The sequence below is a fragment of the Miniopterus schreibersii genome (assembly GCF_964146895.1).
Source record: "Miniopterus schreibersii genome assembly, chromosome: 1".
Classification (NCBI taxonomy): Eukaryota; Metazoa; Chordata; class Mammalia; order Chiroptera; family Miniopteridae; genus Miniopterus; species Miniopterus schreibersii.
Genome location: NC_138101.1, coordinates 90,727,064 through 90,741,830, shown reverse-complemented (window position 1 = coordinate 90,741,830; position 14,767 = coordinate 90,727,064). Strand labels below are relative to the sequence as shown.

At 39.9% G+C, this 14,767-nt stretch overlaps 2 protein-coding genes across 5 annotated transcripts in view; one reads left to right on the top strand and one right to left on the bottom strand.

Annotated features, from left to right (window-relative positions):
• Nucleotides 1-8,290, top strand: part of LOC308557893 (cyclin-Y-like protein 1) — a 68,041-nt gene extending 59,751 nt beyond the window's left edge. The window contains exons 13-15 of one of the 4 annotated variants that reach the window (XR_013998907.1): nucleotides 957-1,119; nucleotides 2,267-2,462; nucleotides 7,272-7,320. Coding sequence is in view for 3 of the 4 variants with exons in the window: in XM_081138809.1 (XP_080994935.1) it covers nucleotides 957-1,119; nucleotides 2,267-2,377 (274 nt within the window). In the remaining variant the exon portion in view is untranslated. Of the gene's footprint in view, nucleotides 1-956; nucleotides 1,120-2,266; nucleotides 6,355-7,271; nucleotides 7,321-8,194 lie in introns of those variants that run through there. The other 3 variants (XM_081138810.1, XM_081138809.1, XM_081138811.1) reach the window with 3 other exon arrangements.
• Nucleotides 1-14,767, bottom strand: part of LOC308567816 (putative ankyrin repeat domain-containing protein 26-like protein) — a gene marked incomplete at both ends in the record, with an annotated part of 466,689 nt that overhangs the window by 127,797 nt on the left and 324,125 nt on the right. The gene's annotated exons all lie outside the window — the stretch shown is intronic.

The window sequence follows — 14,767 nt, the reverse complement described above, 5'->3', positions numbered from 1 at the left end:
TAAAAAAATATATATATGATTTTCCTTCAAAAAATAAGTTGAACTGAGCAGCTGCTACTCAGGCAATTTGCTGTTCCTGTGAATAGCCTGCCCTTCAGCCATGTAGCCATTGGAAAACTAAAAAAACAACAAACAAAAAACCAGACGCTGCATGATCTGTAGGCATCACGCTTTGCTTCATGATTAATCCCTGTTAACACGCATGATGACCCTAGGAAGGTGCTAAACGATAGATGTCTATCTATCTGTAATCTTCTGCCTTCCAAAGTTTTAAAAGTGCATCCAGTTCTGTGAAAGTGACAGTTTCTCTCCCCAGTAAGGTTCAGGTGAACAGAAACTTGCATATGCCCTTTGACATTAGCCCCGTGCACTGGGGGCGGGGAGGGTTTCCCTGTCCCACTGAGTGTGGCATCTTTATTTATTTATTTACTAGAGGTGAATCCTTGTTGCCTCAAGAGTTGACCCTCTAAGATAATAGTGGCAGCTCTCAGTGGCTCCGTTTGCTGCCATGGCCATGTGCCCACTCCTGTGTTGGCACATCTCTCCTTTCATGAGCCCCTTCCTGGCACAGGCCTGGTGAGAAAGCCCGCAGGGTCTCAGAGCTGAGAAACAGCCCCGCAGCTCCTGCCGCCTGCACCGCAGCGGGGCCTGTGCGCGGGGAGAAGCGGGAGCCTCCAGCTGCGCTGCCGGGACTCTGGGGAACGAGCCCGGGCCAGCAGCACAGGGCTCAGGGGGACGTCCCCTCCTCCCCCTTGTCCCAACCTCAAAGTGCTGGGGTGCGGAAGGGCCCCCGAGTCCCTGTGCCCTGGGTGCTGTCTGAGCGTTAGCGCAGCAGCGCAGCGGGGCCTCTGTTGTCTCATAACTAAGTCAGAGCAGCCTCGGGCTGAGACGGGGCCTGCGGGCGGCCCCGGGACTGACGCGCCCCGTGTGGGTTTTGTGTTTTCCTTCTTCCTCAGAAATGAGCTGGAGACGCAGTATTTATTTCTACTCCGGTTTCGTCTGCACGTCTCTGCCAGTGTCTATGCCAAATATTATTTTGACCTTCGGTCCCTAGCAAGTGACCACAAATTGCCTAATGCATTTGCTTGTCTGCGAAAAGAAAGAGCACAGACCCTGGAGGTAAGGCTGCGGAGTCACAGAGTGGGGTTTCCACCAGACACCAGACACCATCTGTGGGTAAATCAGATTATGTAGGACAATGAAAAGCTTTTTCAACTACCAGGGTGAAGAAGACTTATTAACTCTTTCACATATTTCCAGTATCTTTTATGGCTGATAGGAAGAATCCCACTGTATAAGAAAATTATGTTTCCTGTGACTATGATTGAGAGTATTTTAAATCAAATTTAATCTTTGGTGGTTTTTTTGAAACTGTTCTTTTTTGTAACCATACATGAATAATTTCTTACAATTGAATCACTAATCATATCTACAAACATAACCTACTTACCATCTTAACTCACTTTGCAAGTTCATGCCTTTTCTGTATATGTCACAGTTCAGTCCCGTGAGTTTGTTAGACAAGCTCACCTGAGGGACCTGTATTAATTGTGGAATGTGTGTTTGAAATACTCGGAGTAGAAAGTACATGGGCTTTTAATGGAAATGGTAAAGTACATAGAACAGTCATATTTATGGCTTATGACCTTTGGTGATACAACAAAATTATTCACAACTGAAATGGACACGTTTAAAATGGACACTTTCTGTGGGACTTTGATCGCACTTTAGCAAACGGCGTGTTTCTACCATAATTAACTTGCAAGTGAAACAGTACCTTGTGGTGCTTCAATCATTAGATCTTTCCTACTTTCAGGAAAGTACAGCAGAAGCCTGTCTCATTTAAATTTGCTTAGAGCAGATAATAGCTAATAAAGACTGGGTAGAATTTAAGTAGCTGAGTAACACTGATTTTCCCCCGTGTGTTTATTATATTTAAGGGACCAAGTGCGCAGGCAACAGGTGATAGTGTTGTTAGGAGCCTGTCACGCCTTAGACACCATTGAGAAAACCCAAACTTTAAAATAAATCCTCCGTCCCCCTTTCCTCTGGCCATCTAATCACAGTCCCTAAGAGACTCACCTAGTGAATTAGCTTAAAGGAGAAGCCCAAGGGCTTGGCCGCGGAGACCGCAGCTCCCCAAGGGCAGGAGCTGTCATCTGCCTGAGGAGGCGGCATGTGCGGCTCAGCGGTGGTGCTTTCTGTGCTCAGGCTGCAACTCTGTGATTTCTAACGTGTCTGCGCTCTCTTTGATTTCTGCTCCTAGGCCATTTCCAGATATTGTGAAAACAAAAACCTGTGCAGGGCGGCTGTAAGAAAATCCCGCAGCTGCGATAACTTTAGTGCTGCGCAGCGGGCCAGTGCCATCTTATCCTAAATGAGGAGTGAGGGGCTGGGACATGGTGAGCCCCTCATGTGCCACGAATGGAGAAATGTCACCGCTCCTGCTCAAACCCAGCTAAGTGATTTCCTTTTAGGGGAGAAATGAGGGGAATTAACATGGTCGGCTTCTCATCTACAGTAACAAGGGCTGTGGAAATACCAAGGTGCCTCTTCCAGCAAGTTTAGTATTTCCTCTTAAAACAAAATGAAAATTTTCAACATCATGAGGAAGTCTTTTAGCCTAAGCTTAATCCATGAGCCTTAGTATTTTTCATTTCCCTTTTGATTATTTTAACTACTAGAGGATATTACATTTGTTTATTTTTGCATTCAATTTTTGGAAAAATGGGAAATTTGTATCTTAAACTTTTCTAAATTTCTAGTAACCACCTACATAACATTCTCTTTTGAGCTTTGATGTTCCCATTTAGAAAGCTTAAAGTACCTATTTCTATATACTATAGTTACAAATGCTTTAATGTTTACTTTGATATTGGGGTGAGGGCCTTTTTGGACATCAGATATTTCTTAAATATTTTTTGTTGCTCCCTAGTTCAAAATTGGGCACTTTTTTTTCCATTATGAGTTATTTCCTTTCCTCCTGAACTTTTTAGACATTGTTAGTGTATATGAATTATTTTAAAGTAATTTTAATTATGAGTTTTAATTTCAGTTTTTTAGACTTTGAAGACTTCACTTTTTAAAAAATTGATGTTAGAGAGAGAGGTAAGGAGAGGGAGAGAGAGAAACGTAGATGTGGGAGAGAAATATCTACCGGTTGCCTCTCTTACAGGCCCGGAGACCAGCGATCAAACCCAAACCCGGGTATGTGCCATGATCAGGATCTGAACCTGCGACACTCCAACAACTGAGCCACCTGGCCAAGGGAAAGATCCTCTTTAAAAGAAATTAAGTAACAACTCCTCTCATTATGAAAATCACATATTCTGTGGCCTTTATCCTTTGAGTATTCTTGTATAATTGGCCTACAAACTGCCAGAATGAACTAGTAAAATGGAGATTTCTGGTGGTACAGAAGCTAGAGGAAAAGAGTGGCTGTTCTCTTTTTCTTTTTAGGAACTATCTTGCTAGCAGGTGGCCTTTGGTAATCGGTAGTTCCAAGGGCTTATATTGAATAAGTGACTTATTCTACCTATAATGCATTCCATCGACTATCATCTCTGGAAATTATTTTTAAAGAAATTAGCCAACTGATTTCTAGAAAGTAACTTATGATTGTCTGATATACATCTCGCTTTCCCTGTGGGACTGTCTATGATGCCCTATTTCCTCCTTGAGCTAAAATGTGTCTGTGACGTCAGAATCTCCTCTCCTGCCTCTGCAGTTACAGTGGCAAATTGTAGGAGCAGCACATTGGCAAGGAAGAAATTATAAAATTAGAACAGTTCTATCACATCTCTTTTTCAGGATTTTCAAGTATAAGCTTTCAAAAAATTTACCATTTTTAGATTTGGTAATACAGTAGAAGAAAATGAGCAGAAAATATTCACAAGGATGATAGTAAAAAATGTCATTAATATTGTTTTAAGTATTTTCTAGGTTTTACTGGGTTGCATGTAAGTATGTTTAATAGTTCACTAAGATTATCAAACTTTTGGCAGGAATAGCTGAACAAATTAAAATCTCTTTTAAAGATTAGGTGCTTAAAGCCAGTCTGTATTAAAATGTAAAGAAATAGATTTTTCTGTAACATTTTTTATTTATATCTTGGAATATACTGCGGACTTACTGTAGACTGTGCTGTACATTCCGTCATGATAGGTTCCATGGCCTCGTAATACCTTAACTTTGGTTCTCCAGTAATTGGTGGGCATACTCTATTGAATTCCCCTCCGAAAAATATACCTTAGTAATTTTCCAATTTACTTCGCCTTATTTTAAAAGTGGATATAAATAATACCGTATTTTAAGTTTGTGTTTTATAATTGTATAAATTTGAAAAGTTTTCTTAGCTGAAAATGTGAGAATTTACCTTACATGTTGACAAGTTAAATTAACTTACATTGACATTTTTTTCCAGGTAACAATCTATTTGACCTCTTTTTCCCTCTTTCCCAGGTGTGTTCTTTCTCTCATGTTTTATATGTTCCAGCATCCTGCCTGCCAAGCTTTTTATTTAGGTTCCCTCCTTTCTCTAAATTACTGTATTTATGTCAACTTTTGTAGTGTATGCCAGTAAAATTATTTAATTAATCAGGCACAGAAAAACTAGTATAACTTGGGAAAGGTTAGATAGAATTTTTATTTTATCCTGAAGTTTTCCGCATTGTGAATACTACATTCTGCACAAACATTCATTTCATCGGCTTGTGTGGTGTGTATGGTTTTGGCTTCCAGTAACGCACTTGTTTGCAGTAATGAATCCTCAAGTTCAATTTCAGATTGTTTCCCACACAAAATTAAAACTAGACTTTGAAAGTCTAGAGTACTGTGACCTTTTAAATTGTAAATCAAAAATTTTTAATTTTTAATGCTTACTGAATCATTTTCTTTCCCTAGTGAGAGTTAATATTTGAAAGTAGTAAGATTTGCTTTACAAATGTATATAAACACCTATGAAATTGTTCGTGGTGATAAATTGGAGTAGGTATTTTGATTTATCATCGAAGACTAACTTTGGGAGCCAGCACTCTCTGGGTTGAAATCTCAGCTCTATTTATTGCTGTGTGCGCTTGAGAGGATTCTTCCCTGTGCCTCAGTTTCCTCTTGTGCAAAATGAGGACTGACAGGGTTGTTATGAGGATTAAGTGAGGTGAGACCTGTAGAGCACTTGGGAAGGGGCCTGGCACTTAGAGAAGTGCTAACTAAGCATTACCTTTGACTTAAATGCTCTTTGATTTACTTGGATTTTTTTCAAATTTATAACTGTACCATATTAATAAACATAATCTAAATAAGTTACTGAAAACTTCTCAACAGTTATATGAATTACTGAGTCAACAAAGCTGTCATTGAACCCATGTAGTTTCAAAGCGCTATGCCTTTTTATACACATTTGTTGAATAATTAAGCATTAAACCTAAAGATTTATATTACAAAGAGAAAGATTAGGTATAATGATTTTACTTGGATCTATGGCTTGTAATGTGTCCTGCACTTTTAAATAATCTTTCAATAATGTGTGAAGCTCCATGATTGCCAGTATTTTCTCATATTTTATAAAATTTCGTAGCATAACTGAATTGACAAGAAGTGTTTCTTATTAAATCGCCTGGCAATACTCTCAGTATTCTGTTCATTTAATTATAATCCTCCTAAGTAAGATGTTGAAATATAAATTTATATTATTATAAAATTGAAAGTAAAGTGAGGATTTTAAGGGAATAAGAAAAGAGGGAAAATTTTGATTGCTTAAAGGTGTTTGCAGCCTGCTGTGTGTATCTTGTGTCACTTACTTGCCATGTGTGCTGCTAAAAAGTGTCTTTTATGTAAAGCTGACTTGGCTGTGGAAGAGCTTGTCTTTGAGTGATTTCATGGAATAATTTAGTAAGTAACATTGAAACCCTGAAAATACTTACCTTGTGGACACATTGCCATTTAAATCTCTTCATCGTGGGGAAAGGTGTTTACATTTCTATGCCTGAGTTTTAATCTGTTTTCAAATTAAAAAAATAATTTGTAAATGTGTACTTAAGTCATTTAAATTCCTAAATTAACTATCAAACTACACTTTGTATAACATTAAAAGCTTTTTCATCATTATAGTGAAAAATAATCTTAGCTTAATGTTTCTCTGTCCTGAGTGAGTGTAAAGGTTTCTAGTGGACGTGACATTAGGTTGTAGAGTCGGAAAACAGATCCTGTTGCCCTTTTCAATGCCATGGTAATGAATTTGGATTTTATATTAGGTGTAGTGAGGAGCTCTTGAAAGATTAGGCAGAGAAGAAAGAAGATCACTTAATATTATTTTACATGTAATTATCAAAATGTGATCAAAGGTAAAAAAATAAAGTCCATATTATTTTATGCATAACAACTTCTAAAATGTGATTGGTAAACACAGAGGTGCTAAATGTTAGCAATTTAGGGAAAATGTTGTAGGCTTTTAAACTGAACAGATACTGTTTATTGAGGACCTGTTTCCATGAAGCAGTCAGGTATGTTCTTTACACATATCTTCACAGAAATTTTCTTGAAAGGATGCCATTATTTTCCCTCTTTTATAGTGGAGAAAATTTTAGACACAAGGAAAAATGAACTAGGGTCACAGAGTTAGGATTCAAAACCATGTCTGCTTGGCTTCATTTTCCCAAGGTGTTTTCCATTATGGCTCTTTTCAGGGGAGAGGCGAGAGGGGGGAGGCTGAAAATTGAGGAAAGGAAAGCAATCTTCTAATCCACTGAGGGGTTGGGCTGCACAGCCTGACTTCTGTCTTCCGTGGGCTCATTTGTGGTAGTTCCTTAAGCGTGTTGACATCCCAGAGACCTGGCCTACACATGGAAGATTTGATCGAGGCCTTGGAAGGTGCAGGGGCCCAGGATACATCTTTTTCTTAGGAAATTCAGATCTGGTTTTTCTTTCTAGATGTGAAATCAGTTTTCAGTAATTCCAGCCTGCTTTGCAAACTCATATCCCTAAGCCTAGTCAGTTATGAATAATTACTGTGCAAAATGTTTTGAAAGAATCTGCTCCACATTTTACCATTGTTTTGGCCATAAGAGCAGCTGACATGGTGGGGAGACCTGTGTAACAGAATATGGGGAGCGCTGGCTTACAAGCCCATGAGCAGAACCGAGGGAAAAACTGAAATTCCTGTAGTTCAAGAAATAAAAAGTGAGCAAGGAGGGGGTCGGGCACACCAAAGCAGCTGATGCCACTAGAAGGGAAGCACCCAACTCACCTTCACTTGCATTCGCACTTTTATTCAGATACTTGGACACGATGAGCAGGAAATTACACCAACCTGAGCTCCCAGCAGAGGAGCAGCGGCCACTGTGGATGGACAGAGAAGACAGACGACAGCGGGACACACAGGGAGGAAACAGTCTTTGTAGAAAAACTGAAGAGGTGAGAGGGACATTTCAAGAGTGTGTGTGTGTGTGTGTGTGTGTGTGTGTGTGTGTGTATTATCCTCACTGGAGGATATTTTTTCCATTACTTTTCAGAGTGGAAGGGGGTGGGGGTGGGGAGAAACAGAAACATAAACATGGATGTGAGAGAGACACACTGACTGGTTGCCTCCCACAGCAGCCCCGACTGGGGCCGGGGATCAAGCCTGCACCCGAGGTGCGTGTCCTTGGCTGGAATTGAACCCGGGACCCTTTAGTCCACAGGCTGACGCTGAGGCAAACTGGCCAGGGTGATACATTTAAAATATAAAGAGAAAAATTGTGAGCAGTGTTTAATTTGTAAATAATTTTAGCTGTCTATCATAGTTCTTGAAGTCATTTCAGGTCTAAATAATTTACCGACATTAATCTTTCTTCACAGCTATAATATACAAGTTGTTACATAAAATACTGAGACTCATACCACTAACTATATGTATGAGCCAGTGTCTGCTCTTAAGGAGACGATTCTGAAAGTTATAGACACCATTTAACCCCTACAGCCCTCAGTGTGAGGAGGAGACTTTTTCAGTTTAGGTTTAGTAAAAATCACCCTGCAGAGAGAACCAGGCTGCATCCCCAGGCGGAGGGCAGGAGGGAGCCGCCCGTCCGAAAGCCAGGGCGACTCTCATTACCCGGGACCTGGTTTCTGTCAGGTCCTGACTTGCTCTGACCTGCTTGGTGGTGGAAACACTGCAGAGGCTTCTTGTAAACACCAGTGACAGTGACACTGTGCTCTCTAGGGATGGACGGCACGAGATGCTGCTTCTGGCAAAGACCACAGAAGATGCTGAAGGAGAAGCTGGGACAGAGGGACAGCGGCGCAGAAGCAGAGGAGAGGGCGCCGAGAAGGTAGGTTTCCCTTCGCCTCTGATCTCGGCTGTTAGAGAAGCTTCTGCTGGTTTTGATTTTTGAAAGTACACTACACAGGACGGCGATGGATCAGCTTCCCCAAAGATCTGCGTTATACGAAGCTGAAAGTTAGGGAAAATTTTACTATAGATCTGTCATTATTATATTTTGACTGTAATATAAAAAGTATTGCACTATTATTTGATGCAACTACTTTTGAATTTTTCTCACACCATAAACTATACTTCCAATCCCTATCGAAAAATAAATTATATAAATGATTTTTTCTTATAATCAGAATTTCTTGGGAAAAGTTCTCAATTGTTACCACCAGTTAATTTTGGAGTAAGTGCTTTTAATTTTCAATAATGTATAATATTTTATGATTTAGAGTCTCAATCTGTTTTTTTGTTTTTGATTTTTTATAAAATCTATTTGTATTGATTTTAGAAAGAGGAAAAAGAGGGATAGAGAAATAGAAACATCAATGATGAGAGAGTCACTGATCGGCTGCCTCCTGCAGGCCCCTTACTTGGGATCGTGGCTGCAACACAGGCATGTGCCCTGAAGGAGAAGGAACCCCGATCTCATGGATCCTAGGTCAATGCTCAACCACTGAGCCACCCCAGCCATGCTAGAGTCTGAATCCGTTTAAGAGAAAAATAGCTTGTAATTCCAGTGCCACCCTATTAACTTTTTTTCAATCCTCACCTGAGGATATTTTTTCCATTCCTTTTGAGAGAGCGTGGAAGGGGAGCGAGAGAGAGGAAGAAACATTGATGTTGGAGAGACACATTGATCAGTTGCCTCCCACACACACCCCGACAGGGCCAGGGACTGAGCCTCACCCAAGGAACGTGCCCTTGGCCGGAATCGAACCCGGAACCCTTCAGTCCTTGAGCCAGTGCTCTGACCACTGAACCAAACTGGCTAGGGCTGTTCTTCTTTTAAGTTGTTATTCCTAATCTAAGCCCTTTAACATAGACATACAAATTTTAGAATCGGCTTGTCAATTTCTAACAGGAAATCTTCCCGACAGTTTCATTGGAAATGTGTTGACTCAGTAGATTAGTTTGGAATCAGTTGATCTCTTGAGAATACTGAGTTTTCCAACTCATGAACCAAATATGTCTCTCCATTTATTTAGGTATCCTTAACTTTTCTTATCGATGATATGAGTTTGTAGTGTACAAGTCTTACACATCTTTTTGATGCAATCATCCCTAGGTATTTCATAATTTTCACTATTATTATTTGTATTTTTTCCAAATTAGATGTTATAGAAAACCAATATTATATTCATCTTATATTCTGGGTTATTAGAAATATTTATTTAGTTCTAGTAGTCTTTTTTCAGATAACAGTTGATATTCTACACAAGTGATCATATTGTCTGTAAACAGAGGTAGCTTTATTTTTTCTTTTCAAATTCTCATCTTTTTTGTATTTCTTTTCTTGCCTGATAGCATGGACTAGAACCTCCAGTATAGTGTAGAATAGAAGCTGTGATAATAAACATTATCAAATACGTCTTTGTCCCTCCTGTCTACAGACACATGAGGCTGCTTGATGCTGTCCCCCATCTCCCTGAGACTCTTTTCCTTTTTTAATTTTTTACTCTTTCTCTTTTTCTTTTAGATGGTCTCTGTTCCTCAACAAACATTAATTAATTTCTTCTTTTGAATTGTCTACTAGGCTGTTAATGTATCCATTGTATTACTGTCTCACACATTTAAAAATTTATTTAGGTCCTTTTTATATCTTTTATGTCTCTTCTTTGACTTGCGAATATGTGGGATATGAATATGTTATCTAAGTTAATGTTCTTTTCTTTAATTCTAACATTTGTATCATTTCTGGGTCATTTTTGATCAATTTACTCATTTTATGGGTCATATTTCCCTGCTTCTTGATATGCTTAGTAGTCTTTGATAGGCTGCCAGGTACCATGAATTTTACTTTTTGGGTGCTGAGTATTTTTATGTTCTTATAAATGTCTTTAGCTTTTCCCTTGGATGTAGATAATTTATTTAGAAACAGTTTGATTGTTATAGGTCTTGCTTTTTAAAACCTGTTAGATGGAGCCAGAAGCATGTTCAATCTGGGGCTCCTTATTCCCGGTCCTGAGGCAAGGCCCATTTACTGCTCTACCCAGTGCACTGTGAGTGGCATTTCCCAGAGTGGCTGTTGAGAATGGACATGATAGGTGGGGGAGGGGCGCTGTTCTCCCTGATCCTCTCGGATGGTCATGTCCGTGGCCTTGGGTAGTTTTTTTCACACGCATGCACTGATCCATTCTCTTGCTGAGTACACTGGGGATCCCTCTGAGGAGTTCTGGGCTGCTTGCTCTGTGCAATTACATCCTTTCTGGTGCATCGAAGATCAATAGTAGTCCAGAGATTCACAGACGGAAGTCACATTTCATGTATTATATTATGTTTACTCAGAAATCCTCCAGTTGAAGATGATTTAGAAATTCCCTTGGCTTCCCGGGACAGCTGTGGATTAAGAGACCCTTTCTCATCTGAAACTGGACTAGTTCCCCAAATATGTGCAGTGAAGTAAATTGTGTTACTACATGTTAAATATATGTATCCATCAAGTTTGACCATAATTGGGATTTGTCCCTTACTTACTGCTCTCCCAAATTTGTACTCAGAGTAACCTTACAAGTCACAAGACAGGAAATACTGTTCATTTCCAATGTACTCTCATATTATAAATATTTGTTTTGCATTTCTAAGTAGTAATTTGATGTTAACCAATATATTTTCTTCAATGTTTTAGAAACAACCCCTTTTAGAAAAGAATGAACTCTCACAAGAAACTGGCTTCAAAAGAGAAGAGATGGGACAATATACATCTGATGACAGAGGACAAGACGGAAGACATTGTGAACGCAAGAACATGAAGAGTTGATGTGATTCTGTACAAACTGTTTTCCATGTATTTACATTATATTCTTTTGTAAAACTTTACTTACACTTGTTGTACTTGCTTTGTACCAGGCACTGTTCTAAGCATTTTTCTATTTCAGTTCAAGGTGATAAGCAGACATATATGCAAAAAACAAACAAAGGTTCTTGCCAAGTGTTTCTGTGGACAGGCCTGCCTGTACTGCAGTTGTAGGCAATTTTCCTGTACTTAAAATAATGCATTTTTTGCTACTGAAACTTGAAAAAGTTGTGTGTAAGATAATGGCTATTGTATATCACTATAGTTTTCTGCTGTGTTGCCAGCCAGAAAGAATAATAGACAGAAGCAGAGAAAAACAAAGGGAAGAAGGGAGGAGGGGGAGGGTCCCAGGAGGGAGGGAGGGAGGAGGGTGTGGGAGGGAGGAGGGGGAGGGAGGGAGGAGGGGAGAAAGAATGGAAGGAAAAAAGAAGGAAATGAAGAAAGTTTCAAGGAGGAACAGTCAGGACTTTGCTATGCCTGATCTCTACCAGCTTCCTTTTATTTATAGTATTATAAAATATAGGGGATTTTGTCAAGTCATTTTAATTAATAATATTAATTAAAATTTCATGGCCTGAATGCAAAAAATGTAGACGTGTTTTAATTATCTGTGACGATGTAGTATCAGGAAGAACATGATCACCCCCCCTGCGGCTGCCATCAGAGCATCCCCTCAGTCCCCTCTGTCCCACTGACCCTGTGTCTAGGTGAGAGCCTGCCTGGGCCACTCCAGCCAATTACTGACTCCCCTCCACTGGCTCTTAATTTAACCTTCAAATCCATTTTGTAAACTGCTACCTATTGATGCTTTTTAAAACTCTCTTCAAATTCTTTCTTTTCCTGACCTCAAAACTTAAAGATCCCCATGACTTTCAAATGAAGCTGAGACGTCTTAGGCCGCCATTCATCATGGTCATCGCCATCTAGAGTCCACACCAAATCTAACTTTCACTTTATTTCACACATTTCCTTGAAGGCAGCTCTGATCTAATCATTATACAGTCAGGCTCTTGAGCCAAACTGCTGGAGTCCAAGTCCTGCTTTACCATTTTCTAACCAGGTAAATAGCTTGGAAAATTACCTCTCTAAGCCAGTTTCCTCCTAAATAATTCCTATAAAGTGTTTGAAAGATCTCGCCTTACGAAGCACTCAATTTATTTCATTGTCCAATCAAAGGAGACTACTGACCATTCCTCAAACACAAATTACCTTTCATAACTTCTGTGCCTCTTTTCCAGTTTTCTCAGCCTGGACTGACGTGCTCACCGACCATCTCTCCAGTCCTGCAATTCTTTAAGCTCCACTGTAAATGAAACTCCAGAAAGTCTTTGGTAATAAACCTAATCGGAACACCCCTCTCCTCTGAGTCCCTATAGAACTTTGCATCATTCTTTTTTATTTTTTATATATTCAAAGCCTGCTGTTCTTTTCCTTATTTTGATTGATCCTAGAGAGAGGGAGGGAGGGAGAGAGAAACATCAATCAGTTGCCTCCAGTATTTGCCCCGATTGGGGATGGAACCCGCAACCCAGGTTTGTGCCCTGAGCAGGAATCAAACCCGCCGCCTTCTGATGTGCAGGACGACACTCCGACCAGCTGAGCCACACCAGCCAGGCCTGCTCTGTGTCATTCCTGACACACTCACCCTTCCCATGGCCTGAGTCACCCGCAGTGCTGTGGCCTCTGTGGCCTCGGGGCGCCTGGTGCCGTGTGAATCGGGGTCAGTGTAGACTAAGGCGGGTTTGCTGAGTGAACTGCCTCGGGCTGCTCGGCCCTGAGGGGTGACAGCAGTGTCAGGCCTCGGGAGGCACGTCAGTGACTGGACATGCCTCACTCTTGTCAGCTTTGTCACTTAATAGGAAGAAGTTCCAGCAGACATTTTAAACACCTGTTACCTCAAATCCCCTTTTGAAGAAGGAGAATATAAATAATTTCACATATTATGGAGGTGACAGAGGCTCAGAGCACTTGCTTCACAAGTGAAATGAAGTTGTCCCTGTGCAGCGAGGCTGTCACCCTCCACACAGCAGACGGCTTCAGAGGGACGCGGAGAGAATGGGACAGGAGGGGACACTCTGCGAATCTGCCCCAGGGGGGACGATCGCGCCCCGTGTCCTGTCTCCTTCGGCTCAATGTAATGCACAGGGACCCGCAGTGACCGACAGCCACCAGCTCTGTGCGGTGAGCGGTGCGGCTCATGCCCGCGGAGCGGGACAGACACACGGACAACAAATCTCACCGCGCCGGTCACGTCATGTTTAAATTACGGAACCTTCACTCTGTGGGAGCCACATAAATCCATTTGCAAAGAATTAAATACAAAATCTTCTGTAATGAAAACAGAGCTGTACAACTAATGGAAATGACAATAAAGAACAACAAAGAACTCTGCTACGTCAACATCAGGGAAAAGAGTCTGGAAGTCAGATAAAAGAACATGTGAAGGAACATTTTTAAAAATCCTGGTATATAAGTAGAAGTCTGGAGGTGCTGTGGGAAATTGAAACAGTGCTATTAGCTCTGATTAACATTCTTTTTTTCTTTTATAAAATATTATTGAGGTTAAAATTGGTAAAATTAAATACCTTGTAGAATTCAAATATTCATTTTTTATTATTTGTTTTAATATGAATTTTTCACATTAAATATCACTTATATCTCAGTCACAGATTTTCAAGCACTTTTAACCACTGAAATGCTTTGAACAATGGTAAATTTAGCAATGTTAGAATAGGAATTATATAAAAGCCCGTATTACAAGCCACCTTTCTTTTACTACATTACATGCGTTTGGGGTAGGGAACTTCTGAAACATGAATTTCGTTTTACTTCTTTGGCTTCCAGGGAAGTGCTTAGTCTCTCAGTTGCATAACCCCTCACGGTAGTAGATTATATAATCACATGCTGTGAAAAAATCATCAGGATCTTTTACACATTTCCAGGTTTACAGTTACGATTTTGTCAATTTTTTTTAGCAAACATTGGAAATGAAACAAAATAATTTTTAATTTTCTCACAAGTATCCATTCAGTAGTCTAAATATGCTCCTCAAACGTTCACATTGCAGATGTATTTGGGAATTGCTTAATGTTATGCTTCTATGTTATGTTTTGATAAGCTGGGAGTTCATGTTTAATTATTAAGAAAACACATTAGGTAATAATTACATTGTTCTGATGAGTATCATAGCACCATAACCAATATATTTAGGCCATTTACACAAAATGAATTAAATTATTGCATTTCACGGAAAGTAAGATGATTAATATTTAAACAAAATGAATTTTTACATAAAAGGTCATTGTCTATCCTCAATGTCATTCATTTTACAGGTAAAGATCATGTTTCAAAACCCTTTTCTAACGCATTCTTAGTAAGTAAGCAGAGGCAGCACATTCCCAGACCCTGTAACAATTCCCTAATCAGATATGAGATAAGTAAGCAACAAATCCTCTTTCATTTCTGTCAAATATTCCATGAATTAGGCACCATCTGATTGGAGAATACGA